Source organism: Dromiciops gliroides, chromosome 2 (genome assembly GCF_019393635.1).
Source record: "Dromiciops gliroides isolate mDroGli1 chromosome 2, mDroGli1.pri, whole genome shotgun sequence".
NCBI lineage: Eukaryota > Metazoa > Chordata > Mammalia > Microbiotheria > Microbiotheriidae > Dromiciops > Dromiciops gliroides.
The window spans coordinates 305,749,342-305,763,039 of NC_057862.1; the positions used below are offsets into that span (position 1 = coordinate 305,749,342).

General features: G+C 38.0%; 1 protein-coding gene and 1 long non-coding RNA gene across 4 annotated transcripts in view; one reads left to right on the top strand and one right to left on the bottom strand.

The window, feature by feature from the left end:
- LOC122739866 (alpha-1-antichymotrypsin-like) overlaps nucleotides 1–13,652 on the bottom strand; it is a 52,159-nt gene extending 38,507 nt beyond the window's left edge. For 2 of the 3 annotated variants that reach the window (XM_043981577.1, XM_043981576.1), the window contains exons 1-2: nucleotides 13,609–13,652; nucleotides 6,394–7,049 (exon numbers count right to left, since the gene is read on the bottom strand). In XM_043981577.1, the coding sequence (XP_043837512.1) occupies nucleotides 6,394–7,049; nucleotides 13,609–13,637 (685 nt within the window). In that variant the 5' untranslated portion in view covers nucleotides 13,638–13,652. Of the gene's footprint in view, nucleotides 1–6,393; nucleotides 7,050–10,812; nucleotides 10,971–13,608 lie in introns of those variants that run through there. The other variant, XM_043981578.1, reaches the window with a different exon arrangement.
- Nucleotides 11,095–13,698, top strand: part of LOC122739867 — a 52,170-nt gene continuing 49,566 nt past the window's right edge. Inside the window, exon 1 of the long non-coding RNA XR_006354686.1 lies at nucleotides 11,095–11,351. This is a non-coding gene — a long non-coding RNA (uncharacterized LOC122739867). The remainder of the gene's footprint in view (nucleotides 11,352–13,698) is intronic.

Consider the following 13,698-nt stretch of genomic DNA (forward strand, 5'->3'; position numbering starts at 1 on the left):
AATTGGGGTTAAGTGACTTGCCCAAGGTCACACAGCTAGTAAGTGTCAAGTGTCCGAGGCTGGATTTGAACTCAGGTCCTCCTGAATCCAGGGCCAGTGCTCTATCCACTGCACCACCTAGCTGCCCCCTACAAAACATTTTTAAGAGATATTTTTCCATAGTCATCCCAGCACACACAATGTAATTAATCAGCAAGAAGGTGAACCAACCTTATCTACTGAGACACAGATAGATAGACAGGCTCAGGGAGTAAATTCAGGGTTCATTGGTCACTCTACTTTCAGAAGAACTATAGTCACTATTGGTGGGCCTCACCAAAGAGGCTAACCCATAGAAGCAATGGCAAACTGTAATTTTGGTTTCTAGTTGGGATCTTCCCAGAAAGAAGGGAGTAGCCTGGGTAGGTAATGAGAACCAGATACTCTGGTTCATAGGTCAACTGCAACTCCCACAATAAATTAATGTCTTGATCTTCTCATCTAATTCATTCTTTCTCATATGAGCTTGGGTAACATGAGTCAACCATCCCAGAGATTAGTTTCTCCTGACTGAGTCAACCTAAAGAAATTGTGATCAGACCCTGAGGAATTTTAAATGATTGTGGAAGCCTAGTGCTACCCTCAGTCTCTTCTCTTTTTCTTCCTCTATGCTTTACTTTCTGCTGCCACTTTAATGCTTTGGGATACCATGAACTGGGAGTAAGGAGACTTGTGATGCCATTCTTGACTCACTGTGTGATTCTAGGTCACTCAAATGGCCTTTCCATGTCTCAATTTCTTCATCTGTAAAATAAGGCTAATTCCTGGCCTAACACATTCAGTAACAGCCACCACATGGCTCACAAGACTGTTGGAAAGATCATATAATATAATGCACTTGAAGTCTCTTTTAAATCCATAAAGTCTACTGTAATGTGAAAACTATTATAATCACTAATCAGTCGAGGATCATTAATGGACTTACTGCCAAGTCCTGTGTCTGGTACTAAAGATAAAAAGAAAGCCAAAAACAGTCCCTGTCCTCAAAGACTTCACATTATAATATGAAGGACAACATGGGAATAAGCAAGTCATTCATTGTCCTTCCCAATTGAAGAGGACCAAAATGACATTACATCCTTAGGGACAAAGTACGGTGTATCTGAATGGTTGCATGGTAATCTCAGAAGGTAAGTCACAAGCAGCTGCAGAGACTGGAAGAGGCCTTTTGAAGAAGGTGGGTTTTGAGCTGGGTCTTGAAGAAAGTCAGAGAAGCCAGGTAATTAGTGAGGAAGGAGAGCATCATAGCCATGCAGGATAAGCCAGTGCACAGGCTTCAATTGGGAAATGGAGTATCTTGGCTGAGGAACACCAAGTAGGCTGGATTAGCAGAATTTTAGAGTGCATGGAGGGGAGTCAAGTGTAAGAAGAATGAAAAGGTGGGAAGGGAACAGATTGTGAAGGATTTTAAATGTTCTAGAGTATTAGTTTACTATTTATAGTCATTAGTCTTATTAGTCTCTATCTGCCCATTCTCATTCTTTATTCTCAATCTGGCTTTCCTATCCGGATTGATATGAGTTTTAAGTATTGGAATTGAGCCAGAGCAAGCATTTCCAATTCCTAATGAATTAGATGTGAAGAAATAGATGCTACTTCTGCAGTTCATTAACACCTAAGTCCTAGAACTTCAGCACTTTGGGAAACATAGTGCTATAGTTGTTATGTGGACATCAAGGAATGCACAGGCACATTTGGAGGCTGACTGTATGGCTGTGGGGATCTGAGAAATATAATAGTAATGGTTTTTAGTTTTTACACAATAAGACTTTATATATGAATCCAATCACAACACTAAGGAATGGCCTAGGGATGAATAATTGGAGCAGAGATAAATATCAGAATTTGACTGATCATATCAAGGGAGTTAGACATCATCCTCTTTCACTTGAGATTCATTAGCAATCTTAGGAATACATGCTACACAATGAGGAAGATGCGCAATTCAAAACTACAAAGAATGACAGTCTTTCATTAACAGATATTATCCTCATTTTACAGATGAGGAAATTAAATCAGGGAAAAATTCAAATGAAAAGCTTAGAATCACACAGTGAATCAGGGATGAGTCACAAGTCTCCTAAATCCTAAATCCTGACTCTTTTCTTTTGGGAAGGCTTCTTCCAACCTGTCCATACTGTGCATCCCAAACCATTAAAGTAATAGATTGGTGGCAGCAGAAAGTTCATGAAACAAACATATAGATTTCTATGGCTAAGTTGAAGGAGAAATAATATTAGAACAATGATAGGTATGACCTGGGCAAAGCAGGGAAGGAAATTTGGGTGAAAAGAGGGGATGAAAGTTGGAGAAAATGCTCTCTGAGAAAAGAGTAGAAAATATAGGTGATGTAAAACAAGCCTGAAAATATCCAGGCACAGTTTTGGGCCTAGAAGTCAAGAGAAGATTTTAAGTTCCAACTATGCCAAAACTAACTTATTCCTGGAATACACTCCTCCCTCACTTCCAAATCTTAGAATCTCTTTTTTCTTTCAAAAACTCAATTCAAGTACTACCTTATGCTTGAGGAATTTTCTGATTCCTCTAGCTGCTAGCATTACCTCCTAAAATGGTCTTGTATTTATTTTGCATGTATCATATATATCTCCATCCATATGTGTGTGTGTGTGTGTATATATATATATATCCATCCATATATATTTATTAATTCATTCATTTCTTTAAATTCATTTTGTTTTCCCTGAAAGAATTTAAGCTCCTTGAGTTCAAGGACTGTTTCATTTTTATCTTTATTTGTATAATGGCATTTATAAATGCTTTTGGATGGGTCAATTGATTTCTTCTACTTCTAACATTTCATTTCCTATGATTATAAGAATATAATGGAATGGAAAGATTATTATAATCCTTCCAGCTATAACATAGGTTCTAAATTCTAACATTTTACATCCTACGTTCTAATGTCCCTTCTAGTTTGGACATGTTGCAGTTCTATTACTCTGAAGATCCTGCCGACTCTAACATTATGTGGATTCCAACTGACCAAAATAGGAGGTGTTTCCAAAGTCCTATGACTAACAAGGCATGTGACCATGCTATCTTCATTAATTGAATATGTTTCTTGAGCACAACAACTGTTTCTCTTTGTATGCTAGCAGCTACAGTTCCTAGGACAGAACAGATGCTTAAGAAATGCTGATTGATGCTAATGTAGCTATACTGTGAACAATCTTGGAATTAAACTAAACTAGGAAGAACAAGCTATAATTTGTTAAATCAAGAAAGAAAACAATTCTTCCTATTTGGGTGTGGTCCATTTTTCCATCCCCAAATTCTAACAACTAACTGAAGAAGGCATACTGGCCTTTACAGTGGTTTGCATAATCATATGGTTGGCTAAGCCAATATACAAATAGCTTGTGGTACTGGACCCTACCCATTATTGGTGAGGAATTGGCAGTATGTACTGAATGTTAAAATATTTATCTTTTGTGAATCCAGATTCTAGAAAACCCCAAGGAGGAATCATTGTAGATCAATGGTATGGTATAAAGAAAGGCTGCTGGATTTCATGTAAGGAGATATGAGTCTGAGTGTCACAATAAACAAGTCACTTAAACCCTCAATTGCAAGAAAAAAGGGAGTGATAATATCTACACAGACACACCTTGAGCAGATACTATAGATGGACAAAGAGCTGAAAACAAGATCGAATAGAAGATATTATTGAATCACATTTGGGAAATTCTTCCAAGCTTCCAATGATCCAAAGCCCTCTTTGGCCTAAAACCCCAACTCTTAAACCCCACTTATATCATACTGATGATAGCACATATGAATAATGGATAATCATGATCCCCAAGAATCACTATTTCAGGTGACCCAAACAGTAGACCAGAAGTAAGCTGCAGCATGATTTGTACCTGAGAGAGGACATGAAATACTTGAATGAGTACATGCACTACCAGAAAAGGAAGTGAGATTGTCATGTTGTGAGAGGGAGGATTAATAGAGGGAAAAGCCAAATATTACTCTAATAGCCACAGTATAGCAATAGAAAAATAGAATGGTTTCTTTATGGAAGATTTATGGAAAGACATAAACACGAATTGCATAGGATGAAGAAATTTGGGTGGGTTGCGATCTGTACCAGTGAGGAAGTACCATGTCCTACATCCTGAATCCAGAAGTGGAATTTATGGTATAGGACTATAATGTGAAAAATGAATTGAATACTTAAAATTATACATAATTGTGAGTTGTAATTATTACCAAGAAAGTAAATAAAAGTGAAATACCAGTGGCCAATCATCTCAATGCTTCCAGTGAAACAGGAAGTTGGTGGGAGGGATTTTGAATTAGAAAGTCTATTTGGCCTTTTACTGGAAGCACCATTGGCTAATGGAAGATGATCATTGTGGTCTAGGCTTCATGGGTTTTTGTCATACACCTCCAGACAGAAAGTTGTTCTGATTTCATTCTATGGCAGTAGGTGGAGAAGTCAAAACTTCACTTATAGGACAGAACCAATTGTCCTAAACAACAAGTGATAGGTTTACTTCAAGAAAACCCACCGGAATAGGACAGGTCAAAAACAAGAGAGAATTTGAAGAGACTGGAGCCACACAAAACTCCAGGGTGGTATAGGAAGTCTAAAATAAAGAGGACCAATCTTTTAAAGCTGGATAGTGAGAGATATAAAGACTTCTGTGGACTCATAGTCACAGAGGCTTAAGGTTGAGGAAGATGACTTCAAACGTTTTACAAATGACCTGAATTCCTGGAAAGTGAGAGAGGAAAGAAAAAAAATGCCTTGACAGAATTCTGTGTCTCCAATACTTGTAACACAGGTTGGCAACACAGATTAGCCTTACCAAATGGAGCCTAAATTCGCTGGGAACCTAGAACTTGATCCAAAACCCAATAAAGATTGGACTTAACCAGCTGCCTGGGAGGACAAGATCTGGAGAAGACTTCAGTATGTTAAGGGGAAGCAAACTAAGAAAGACTATTTCTTTGTACATTTTTGTCAAGAACCAGAACTAACACATAACTGGACAACTAACAAACATTCGCATGACCCTGTCTGTGTTTACTCCCTCTCACTCCTAGAATCAAATCTAAAGTCCTATGTTTGGCATCTAAAGCTTTTCACAACCTGGTCCCTTCCTGCAATTTACTCCCTTCTGCACGCTATAATCCATTTCTACTGGCCTTCTTGCTGTCTCTTATTTAATTTCTCATTACCCATTCCATGTCTTTGCATTGTCTTTGCACATTCATGGAATCCTCTCACTCATCACCTCTTTCTTTTAGTTTCCCTGTCTTCCTCCAAGACTCAGCTCAAATTCCACCTTTTGCAAGAGGCCTTTCTCAGTTCTCCCTCCTGTTAATGACTTTCTCTCTCAGCTCATCTTTCATTTATTCTGTATAAATCTTTTATGCACATAGGGGTTTTTTCATGCCATTTCCTCCATTCCAAGGTAAGTTCCTTGAGGACAAGGATTATTTTGGACTTCCTTTGTAACCCCAGTGCTTAACACAATGTTCAGAATATAATAAGTGTTTAATGAACTCTTGTTGACCAACTGACTGATAGCCTGGAATAGGAAGCATTGAATGAAGGTTTGAGTCTCAACTCTGGCACTTATTTCATGTGTCACCTTGGACAAGTCCCTTTACCTTACTGAGAATTTGTAGATGGTCTATCTATAAGGTCTCTTTCAGATTTTTTTTTTTTTGGTGAGGCAATTGGGGTTAAGTGACTTGCCCAGGGTCACACAGCTAGTAAGTATCAAGTATCTGAGGCTGGATTTGAACTCAGGTCCTCCTGACTCCAGAGCTGGGTGCTCTATCCACTTCACTACCTAGCTGCCCCTCTTTCAGATTTAACATTCTATGACCCCATGGTTACAATAACAAAAAACCAAAATGAGAATCTATAAGAATAGCTGTATATTAATTGTCAAAACATAACACAGAAATGGAAGGAAGTCTAAATCCTCTTTTTTTCCCTTCAAATCAACCATAGTTCTGAGAGCTCATGTAGTCCAACTCACTTGGTTTAAAGGAAAAAAAAAACAGGCTCAGTGAGGTAAGTGACTAGCCCAGAGTCATTGATAGATTCAAATCCAGGTCCTATAAATTCAAATCCAGTAGTTTTGATTATGAGGACCCCAGGCCAAGAGGAAAGATGGTACAAGCAAGAAGCTAGTAGGAAAAAAAGTGGAGGGGAAAGGGAAAAAAAAGAAGCTAGTAGGAGACTATAGTGGAACAAAATTTGGGGCTCTGCCTGTGAGAAAAAATCTGAGATCATGGGCCCAATAATCTTATAAAAGAATTTTTTTCCCTTGAGAATAGAGTAAGCCATCCAGATGTACCCACAATTCTTACCTTTAAAGAAAATGTAATTCACAAGGACCATTACTGTGTTTTCCTCAAGACTGTCAAACAATTGTGGGATTTTCCCTTGGGTTTGATTCTTTACATAATCATTGATCTGCTTTTTTGCCAATTCAGGGTTAAGGAAATCAGTAGAGAAAGCTTCTGTTGAATATAGAGACTTGCTGTCTCCCTGGAACTTCTCTAGTAATTCCAAATTTTTGCCGATGAACAAAGCATTGCCTGTGTTTAGTTTGAACCCGTTGTTTGAGATATTGAAGGATTGTATGAGTTCCTGAAAGCCTCTGTGAATTTCAGCCTCTGGGATCTCTGTCAAGTTGAATCTCAAACCCTCTAAGATCTGAGTTTTGGTGGTTCCTCCAGCCCCAAGAGACAGGAGGGCAAAGGCAATTGATAAACTCAGGGGAGAGAAAAGGACATTTCCCATGGGGTTTTCTGAAGCAAGCTTCTTGTATAGATGGAATGCAAACTCAGCATTGCTGGTGGACATTACAGAGAAAGCTCGATTTATCACATCTCGTTGCTCCTCCTGGATCAGATCATCAGTAGGAGCTTTCTCTGAGTCGGGGTGACCCAGTCCAGTTGCACAGAATACAGCAATGAACAACCCCAGAAGGTAGGTAGACTGCATTTTTCCAACCTCTACTCTGTGGAAAGGAAAGGTCACTGAAATTATTGCAGGTAAAATGCTAAGCAGGACTAAACTTGAGGAGCCAGGTGGCACAGTGGATAGAATGTTGAGCATGGAGTCAGGAAAACTCATCTTCCTGAGTTCAAATCTGGCCTCAGATACTTACTAGCTGTGTGACTTTAGGCAAGTCATTTAACACTGTTTGCCTCAGTTTCTTCATCTGTAAAATAATCTGGATAAGGAAATGGCAAACCATCCAAATGCCTTTGCCAAGAAAACCCCAAATGGGGTCATGAAGAGTCAGACACAACTGAACAACAACTACAACAACAACAACACCTTTCCTTGACTTCTTACTTTTAAACTGTGGGGCTCTTGCTATCATGAGTCCTTTATTTACTCTCAGGTTCAGAGATAGCTGTAGAAAAGACTATGAAGTTTGTCTTTTGTCCTTCCCCACGAACTCCTTTTCCTCCTGGGAAGAATAATTTATTTGGATCCCTATTCTATTCCAATAAGTATTAATCAATTTGATACGGTTCCATAGGGGTAATGATTATAAGCTCTGTATATTCAGCCCTAGAGCTGTGAACTACAGGTTGTAAGTCCATTTGATTAATAATAGGAAGCTAATTAGAGGTCCTCCACTCTTGTTTTGACTTGTCATGGTGACCAAGCCCAGTATGACAGAGGTGACTCAATTATACAGAAAGTCTGCCACTCATTTTTGTACCTCTGGACCTCTCTCTCTTGTCCAACATGAGCAAATGACCATCTTATGACCCCTAAGTCAGGTGGAGATGCCCCATGCTTCACCCAATCTATGAGCCCCTTGCTGATAAGTCATTTTTGGCCCTCAGGAGCAAGGTCTATCAACCAGTGAGATTCTGTATTTTATGAGGCCTCTTTTGCATATTTGGGTATTGAACCCTATAAAAAACAAGGTCCTGGAATAAGGGGGCATCTCAAATCACAAGGAAGATCTGAGATCCACTTCATTATAGGGGACCATGGGCCCTTTAATAAAATGCTATTGGCTCAGAGCTCTGCCTCAGTCTCTTTTATTGTAGGTTGGAAAATTTTAATCCCCATACTCCTTCCTTATTCCCTTTTCAATCCTCTCATTTCCCCATACACCTGAAACTCTCCCTCATTCCCCTATAGAATATCTTATTGCTGATAATATCTACTAAGATATTAATTGATAACTGAAACTTGGTTTAGTGAATGACCTTACTCCACTGGGATATTTCCATTTAAATAAGGGTTACTCAAAAACCAAAAGCCTTTGCAGACTCAAAGGAATTGATAATTCCTTAGGATTGATGGAGTAGGTTAGGACAATGATGGAATATTTCAAATCACGGTCTATTCCTAAAAATACATAGAAGATTGTGTAGAGCCAGAGGGGACCTTAGAACTAAGGTCATCTCATCTTCTTATGTTATGGATAAGAAGGAAACTGAAGCTCAGGAAAGTTATGACTTGACCTAGATCACACAGATACTTCATTATACACCTAGGACTAGAAGGCTCTTTAATCTAATTTAGTCTTTAATTCTACTTTAATCCTGAAAGGGACCTTGTTGTTATTGCTTGGTCATGTCTGACTCTTTGTGACCCCATGGACCATAGGGATTTTCTTAGCAAAAATACTGAAGTAATTTGCATTTCCTTCTCCAGTGGATTAAGGCAAACAGAGGTTAAGTGACTTGCCCAAGGTCATACAACTAGTAAGTCCCTGAGACTGAATTTGAACTCAGGTCTTCTTGACTCCAGGCCCAGTGCTTTCTCTGAGCCACTCAGCTGCCTAAAAGGGACAAAGGGATCTTAGATATGATCTAATCCATTCCTTTCATTTAACAGTAGACAAAACTAGGGCATAGAGAGAGGAGAAGACTTACCCAAGTTCACACAGTTAGTGAAAGAGCAAGAATTAAAACCCAGGTCTTTGGATTACTTGTTATTTCTTTTAAATACCCCCTCATCTTGGGAAATTGCCTTTGATCCATTTGTTCCCAAGAAAATGATCATTTCCCATGAGAACAAAGATCATGGCAATGCAACTCAGAGCTCCCTATCCAAAGAAACAATAAATCAACAAGCATCTATTAAGTACAAGGGTGTGCTGGTAAATGTTTTTAACAACCAGCTCTCCCCAAAGATAAAACTTGCTTTCAGGACACACTTTTAAGTTTAATCTGCATCATTACCATTTTCTCTATCACCTTCTTTAGTTTAGACAATTGACAAAACAATAAATCAAGCCCTGATTTGTAGCTCGTGCAGATTTCCAAGGTGTAAATGCTCATACTGAAAATTTAACAATTGGTATTCCCAAACTCATGGCACACCTGGATTAAATGCCTACTGTTTCAGGCACTGTGTTAGTTTCTGGGGACGAAAAAAGTAAAAATGCAACTGTTTTGCTTCTCAAATATCAGCAAAGTATTCTATCCTTATGTTATCATTAATGTAAGGCACCTGCTGTAAGGAACTACGAGAAAACCTTGTCTTCACCTCCAGGCTAATGACAATGAAAATTCTTTTTTTTTTTTCTTTTTGGTGAGGCAATTGGGGTTAAGTGACTTGCCTAGGGTCACACAGCTAGTAAGCGTCAAGTTTCTGAGGCCGGATTTGAACTCAGGTCCTCCTGAATCCAGGGCTGGTGCTCCATCTACTGCACCACCTTGCTGCTGCCGCCCCCCCCCCGCCCCGCCATTAACTCTTAAACATGAAACATTTATTAAAAAAATAAACCTGTTTATATCATAAAGAGCTTTCAGTTCCCCCCTTCCAGCCCCTCCCAAGTCATCTATAGGGGGCTGCTATAATAAAAAAAAAATCAAGTTATTGAAAATCATTTTGCTATTCTGTGCTTACAAAATCAGGTTACTTTGGTAATAGGCTAGCCTTCAGTAATTCATAGATGCCAAAGAAGTCAGAATAGGAAGTAGTTTTAGAATATAGAATGTTAGAAAATTAAACACAGACTTAGAAATTGAAGGTACCTTAAAACAAAGAATGTCAGAATTGGATAAGATGGTGGAGTATACCCTCTGTATAGATAGATAGATAGATAGATAGATAGATAGATAGATAGATAGATAGATAGATAGATAGAAATATATTCACACCCATACCCACACCCACATGTGTATATGTGGGTATATATATATATATATATATATACCCACATACACACACACACACACACACACACATATATGTGTGTGTGTGTGTGTGTATTCTATATAATGTCAGAACCAAAATGGCTAGGGCTGGGTAGGCCCTTAGATCATTATACTTATTCTTATTTCCATATCACTGTGTGGTTTACAAAGCATTTTCCTCAACACAACCCTGTGAGGTAGGCAAAGCAACGATTAGTACACACATTTTACAGATGAGGAAATGGAGGCATAGAGTCACATAGCTAAAAAATGATCTTGTTTTTCTGCCATAGTGGCTTCTCTCCAATTAGTGGCATAGCTGAAATGAGAAAATGGGGTTTTTATTGTTATTGAATGAACTCCTGGGATGTACTGGAAAGAGCTCTGGAGTTAATCAAAGGACCTTGAATTTGAATCATGACTCTGATGCTTAAATCTGTGTAAATTTAGGCAGGTCACTTTCCAGCTTTTGGCCTCAGTTTCTTCATCTATAAAATATATGAGTTGGACTAAGGTCCCTTTCAGCTCTTATTTTTCTCTGATTCAAAGAGCAAAGAGATTTATTTATCTGAGCAGAGAGCATTGGAAGAGAAAAACATTACTTACCACTCACTCCCAAAGTACACTGAGCTGCTCACTTTGCTCACTGTCGAACTTTACTCTTATTTGCCCCTGGAAAGAGCTCCTCCCCCAGTTCAGTAAACAGAAAATGGAAAAATCCAGGGCCCTGTTTTCCCAGATTGACACAGGCAAAATGACAATTTCCAATAACTTGATTCTTCCATTTACTTGACTATTCCCCACATAGAAATTAAGGCAATGTTTTTAAACCATGTGTTACTTAATGCATTTTCCTGTGTTTGATCTCAGCCAGAAGGAAGACTTTAGTCAGAGAGCAACAGGTGGGATGCTGAAATCTGTTGTTACCTAATCTCTATAGGCAATCATAAACTTAAGATTGTTACGTGTGTTTTCTTGGCCAGAGTAGCTGAACATTCAGGACTGCTTACTTCTCAACAGAGTGCTTCCAGGAAAATTACTGAAACTATGCTACTATTATTGGAGTGTTATTGTTTGTCTTTCATTCTCCAAGAGGAAGATGACATCAAGAGGTCATGTGAAGACTTAATTGAATTTATGTGAAGGTATTTGATTCATAAAGGATTTTGTAGTTCATTTTTTTAAAGTTTGATTTTGATGTGTTCAATGTCTAACAGTAAATTTATGAGATAACAGGATCAGAATACTTTAAAAAAATCATAGAAAATCAGACTCAAAAGGAACACTGGAAATCACCTACTTCAATTCTTTCATTTTAAAGATGAAGGAATCGAAACCAAGAAAGGGGAAATGACTTGTCTGAGTTAGAGATGACACTCAAACCCAGGCCCTCTGTCCCCTGAGAAATCCAGGACTCTATCTGTTACACTGAGTTGCTCTTGCAAACTTTCCATCACTATATAAATGCTAGCTGGTATTATATAGGCTTTACATGTCATTCCATTTGATCCTCAAAACAACCCTGAAAAGTAGGTACTACTATTTTCCCCATTTTATAGATGAAGTAACTGAGGCAGATACAGACTATGTGAATTGCCCAGGGTCACACAGCTAATAATTGTCTGAACTAGAATTTGTACTCAAGTCTCCTGAATCTAAGTTTAGAACCCTGTGCGCTGACAACTAGATATAGTATCCAAGACATGAGAAGAATTAACCCCGCTATTCTTTGCTCTGATCATATGATATCTAACATAGTATAACAAGTTCTATGTACCAAGATTCGGAAAGAACATTGATAAGTTGGGTCATAAGCAGAGGACAGCAATTAAGATAAGGAGAGGACAGAAGATGGTACCAAATGTGGATCAGCTAAAAGAACTATGAATGTTTAACCTAGAACATAATTTGTGTCTCCAAATATTGGAAGAGATGTTCTATGAAAGAAATTCAAAATTATTCTCATTGGTATCAGAAGGATAAATGATAACAGAGAGGTGGAAGGAACAGAAGGGTAGTTTTCAAGTAAATGTAAATGTAATACCTACTTTGGACAACCCAAACATTCATTCATTTACATGTTGTCATAGAGGATAACTGCTACTGCCATTAATTCTGTGTGTCTGTATCTCCAAGCACTGTACTTAAAAACTCCACATGGTTTGTTTCCCATTAACAGTCAACCAGGTTAATAGTAAGCTATTTTTATAAATATTTTTTATTCTGAATATAAATACTAAAAAGAAATAAATACAAAAAGAAATAACCCACAAGAGGACTCCATCGGAAACCATGAATCTCTACTTCAAACTACTTTTTAAATGAAGTATATAATATTTAAAGTATGTTATATGCACTCATATATATATATATACATATATGTAGGTGTGCATGTGTGTGTATATATATATATATATATATATATATATATATTTCTTTTATATATATATGTAAAGAAAACTAAGGGGCAGCTAGGTGGTACAATGGATAGCATGCTAGGCCTGAAGTTAGGGAGACTCATCTTCCTGAGTTCAAATCTAGCTTCAGATGCGTACTAGCTGTGTGGCCTTGGGCAAGTCACTTAGTCCTATTTGCCTCAGTTTCCTCATCTGTAAAATGAACTAGAGAAGGAAATGACAAACCACTCCAGTATCTTTGCCAAGAAAACCCCAAATGGGGTCATGATGAGACATGACTGAAAAGACTATACAAAAGAAAATTAAAATATACAACCTTTTTATGCCCCTTTCTTAATTCTTTCAAAAGTCTTTTACTTTACAGTTGCCATCTTTTTAAAAATTGTTCTCCTAATTCTGTGGATTTAACTCTATATCAGTTCACATTATGCAGGAATCTCTGAAATTGCTTCTCATAATTCCTTATGACACAACATTATTGTATTACATTCGTGTATTCATATGCTCATTCGAATATTCATATTAAGCCACTCTTTAATTGTCCATATAAGGTAAATTACTTCATCTATATCAATTTCCTTATCACTGTCAAGGTTACCAGCTTACTCCCAGTCATCCAGGCTCACAAACTTGGTGTTATCCTCAACTCCTCACCAGCATTCACCTCATGTATCCAGTCTGTGGTCAAGTCTCATCATTTCTCCTATTTATTTCATCTCCTCTGACACAGCAGCTATTGGGTACAAGCCATCATAACCTCATCCCTGGATAATTGCAGTCGTCTTCTGTTATTCTCCCTAACCCAAGTCTCTCCTCCACACCAGTGCATCCTCAACTTAACTGTTAACAAAGCAGTCTTTCTAAATTATAGGTCTGACCACTGTCACTCCTACGACATTCAATAAACTCCAATGATTTCCCATTATTCTAGGTTCAAATATAAAATCCTCTGTTTGGCCATTCAGGACTAGTGGTCCCTTCTTACCTTTCCAATCTTCTTATACTGTACTCCATTCCACGTACTCTGAAATCCGGTGACACTGGCCTCCTTTGTCCATTGCTACATGTAAATACT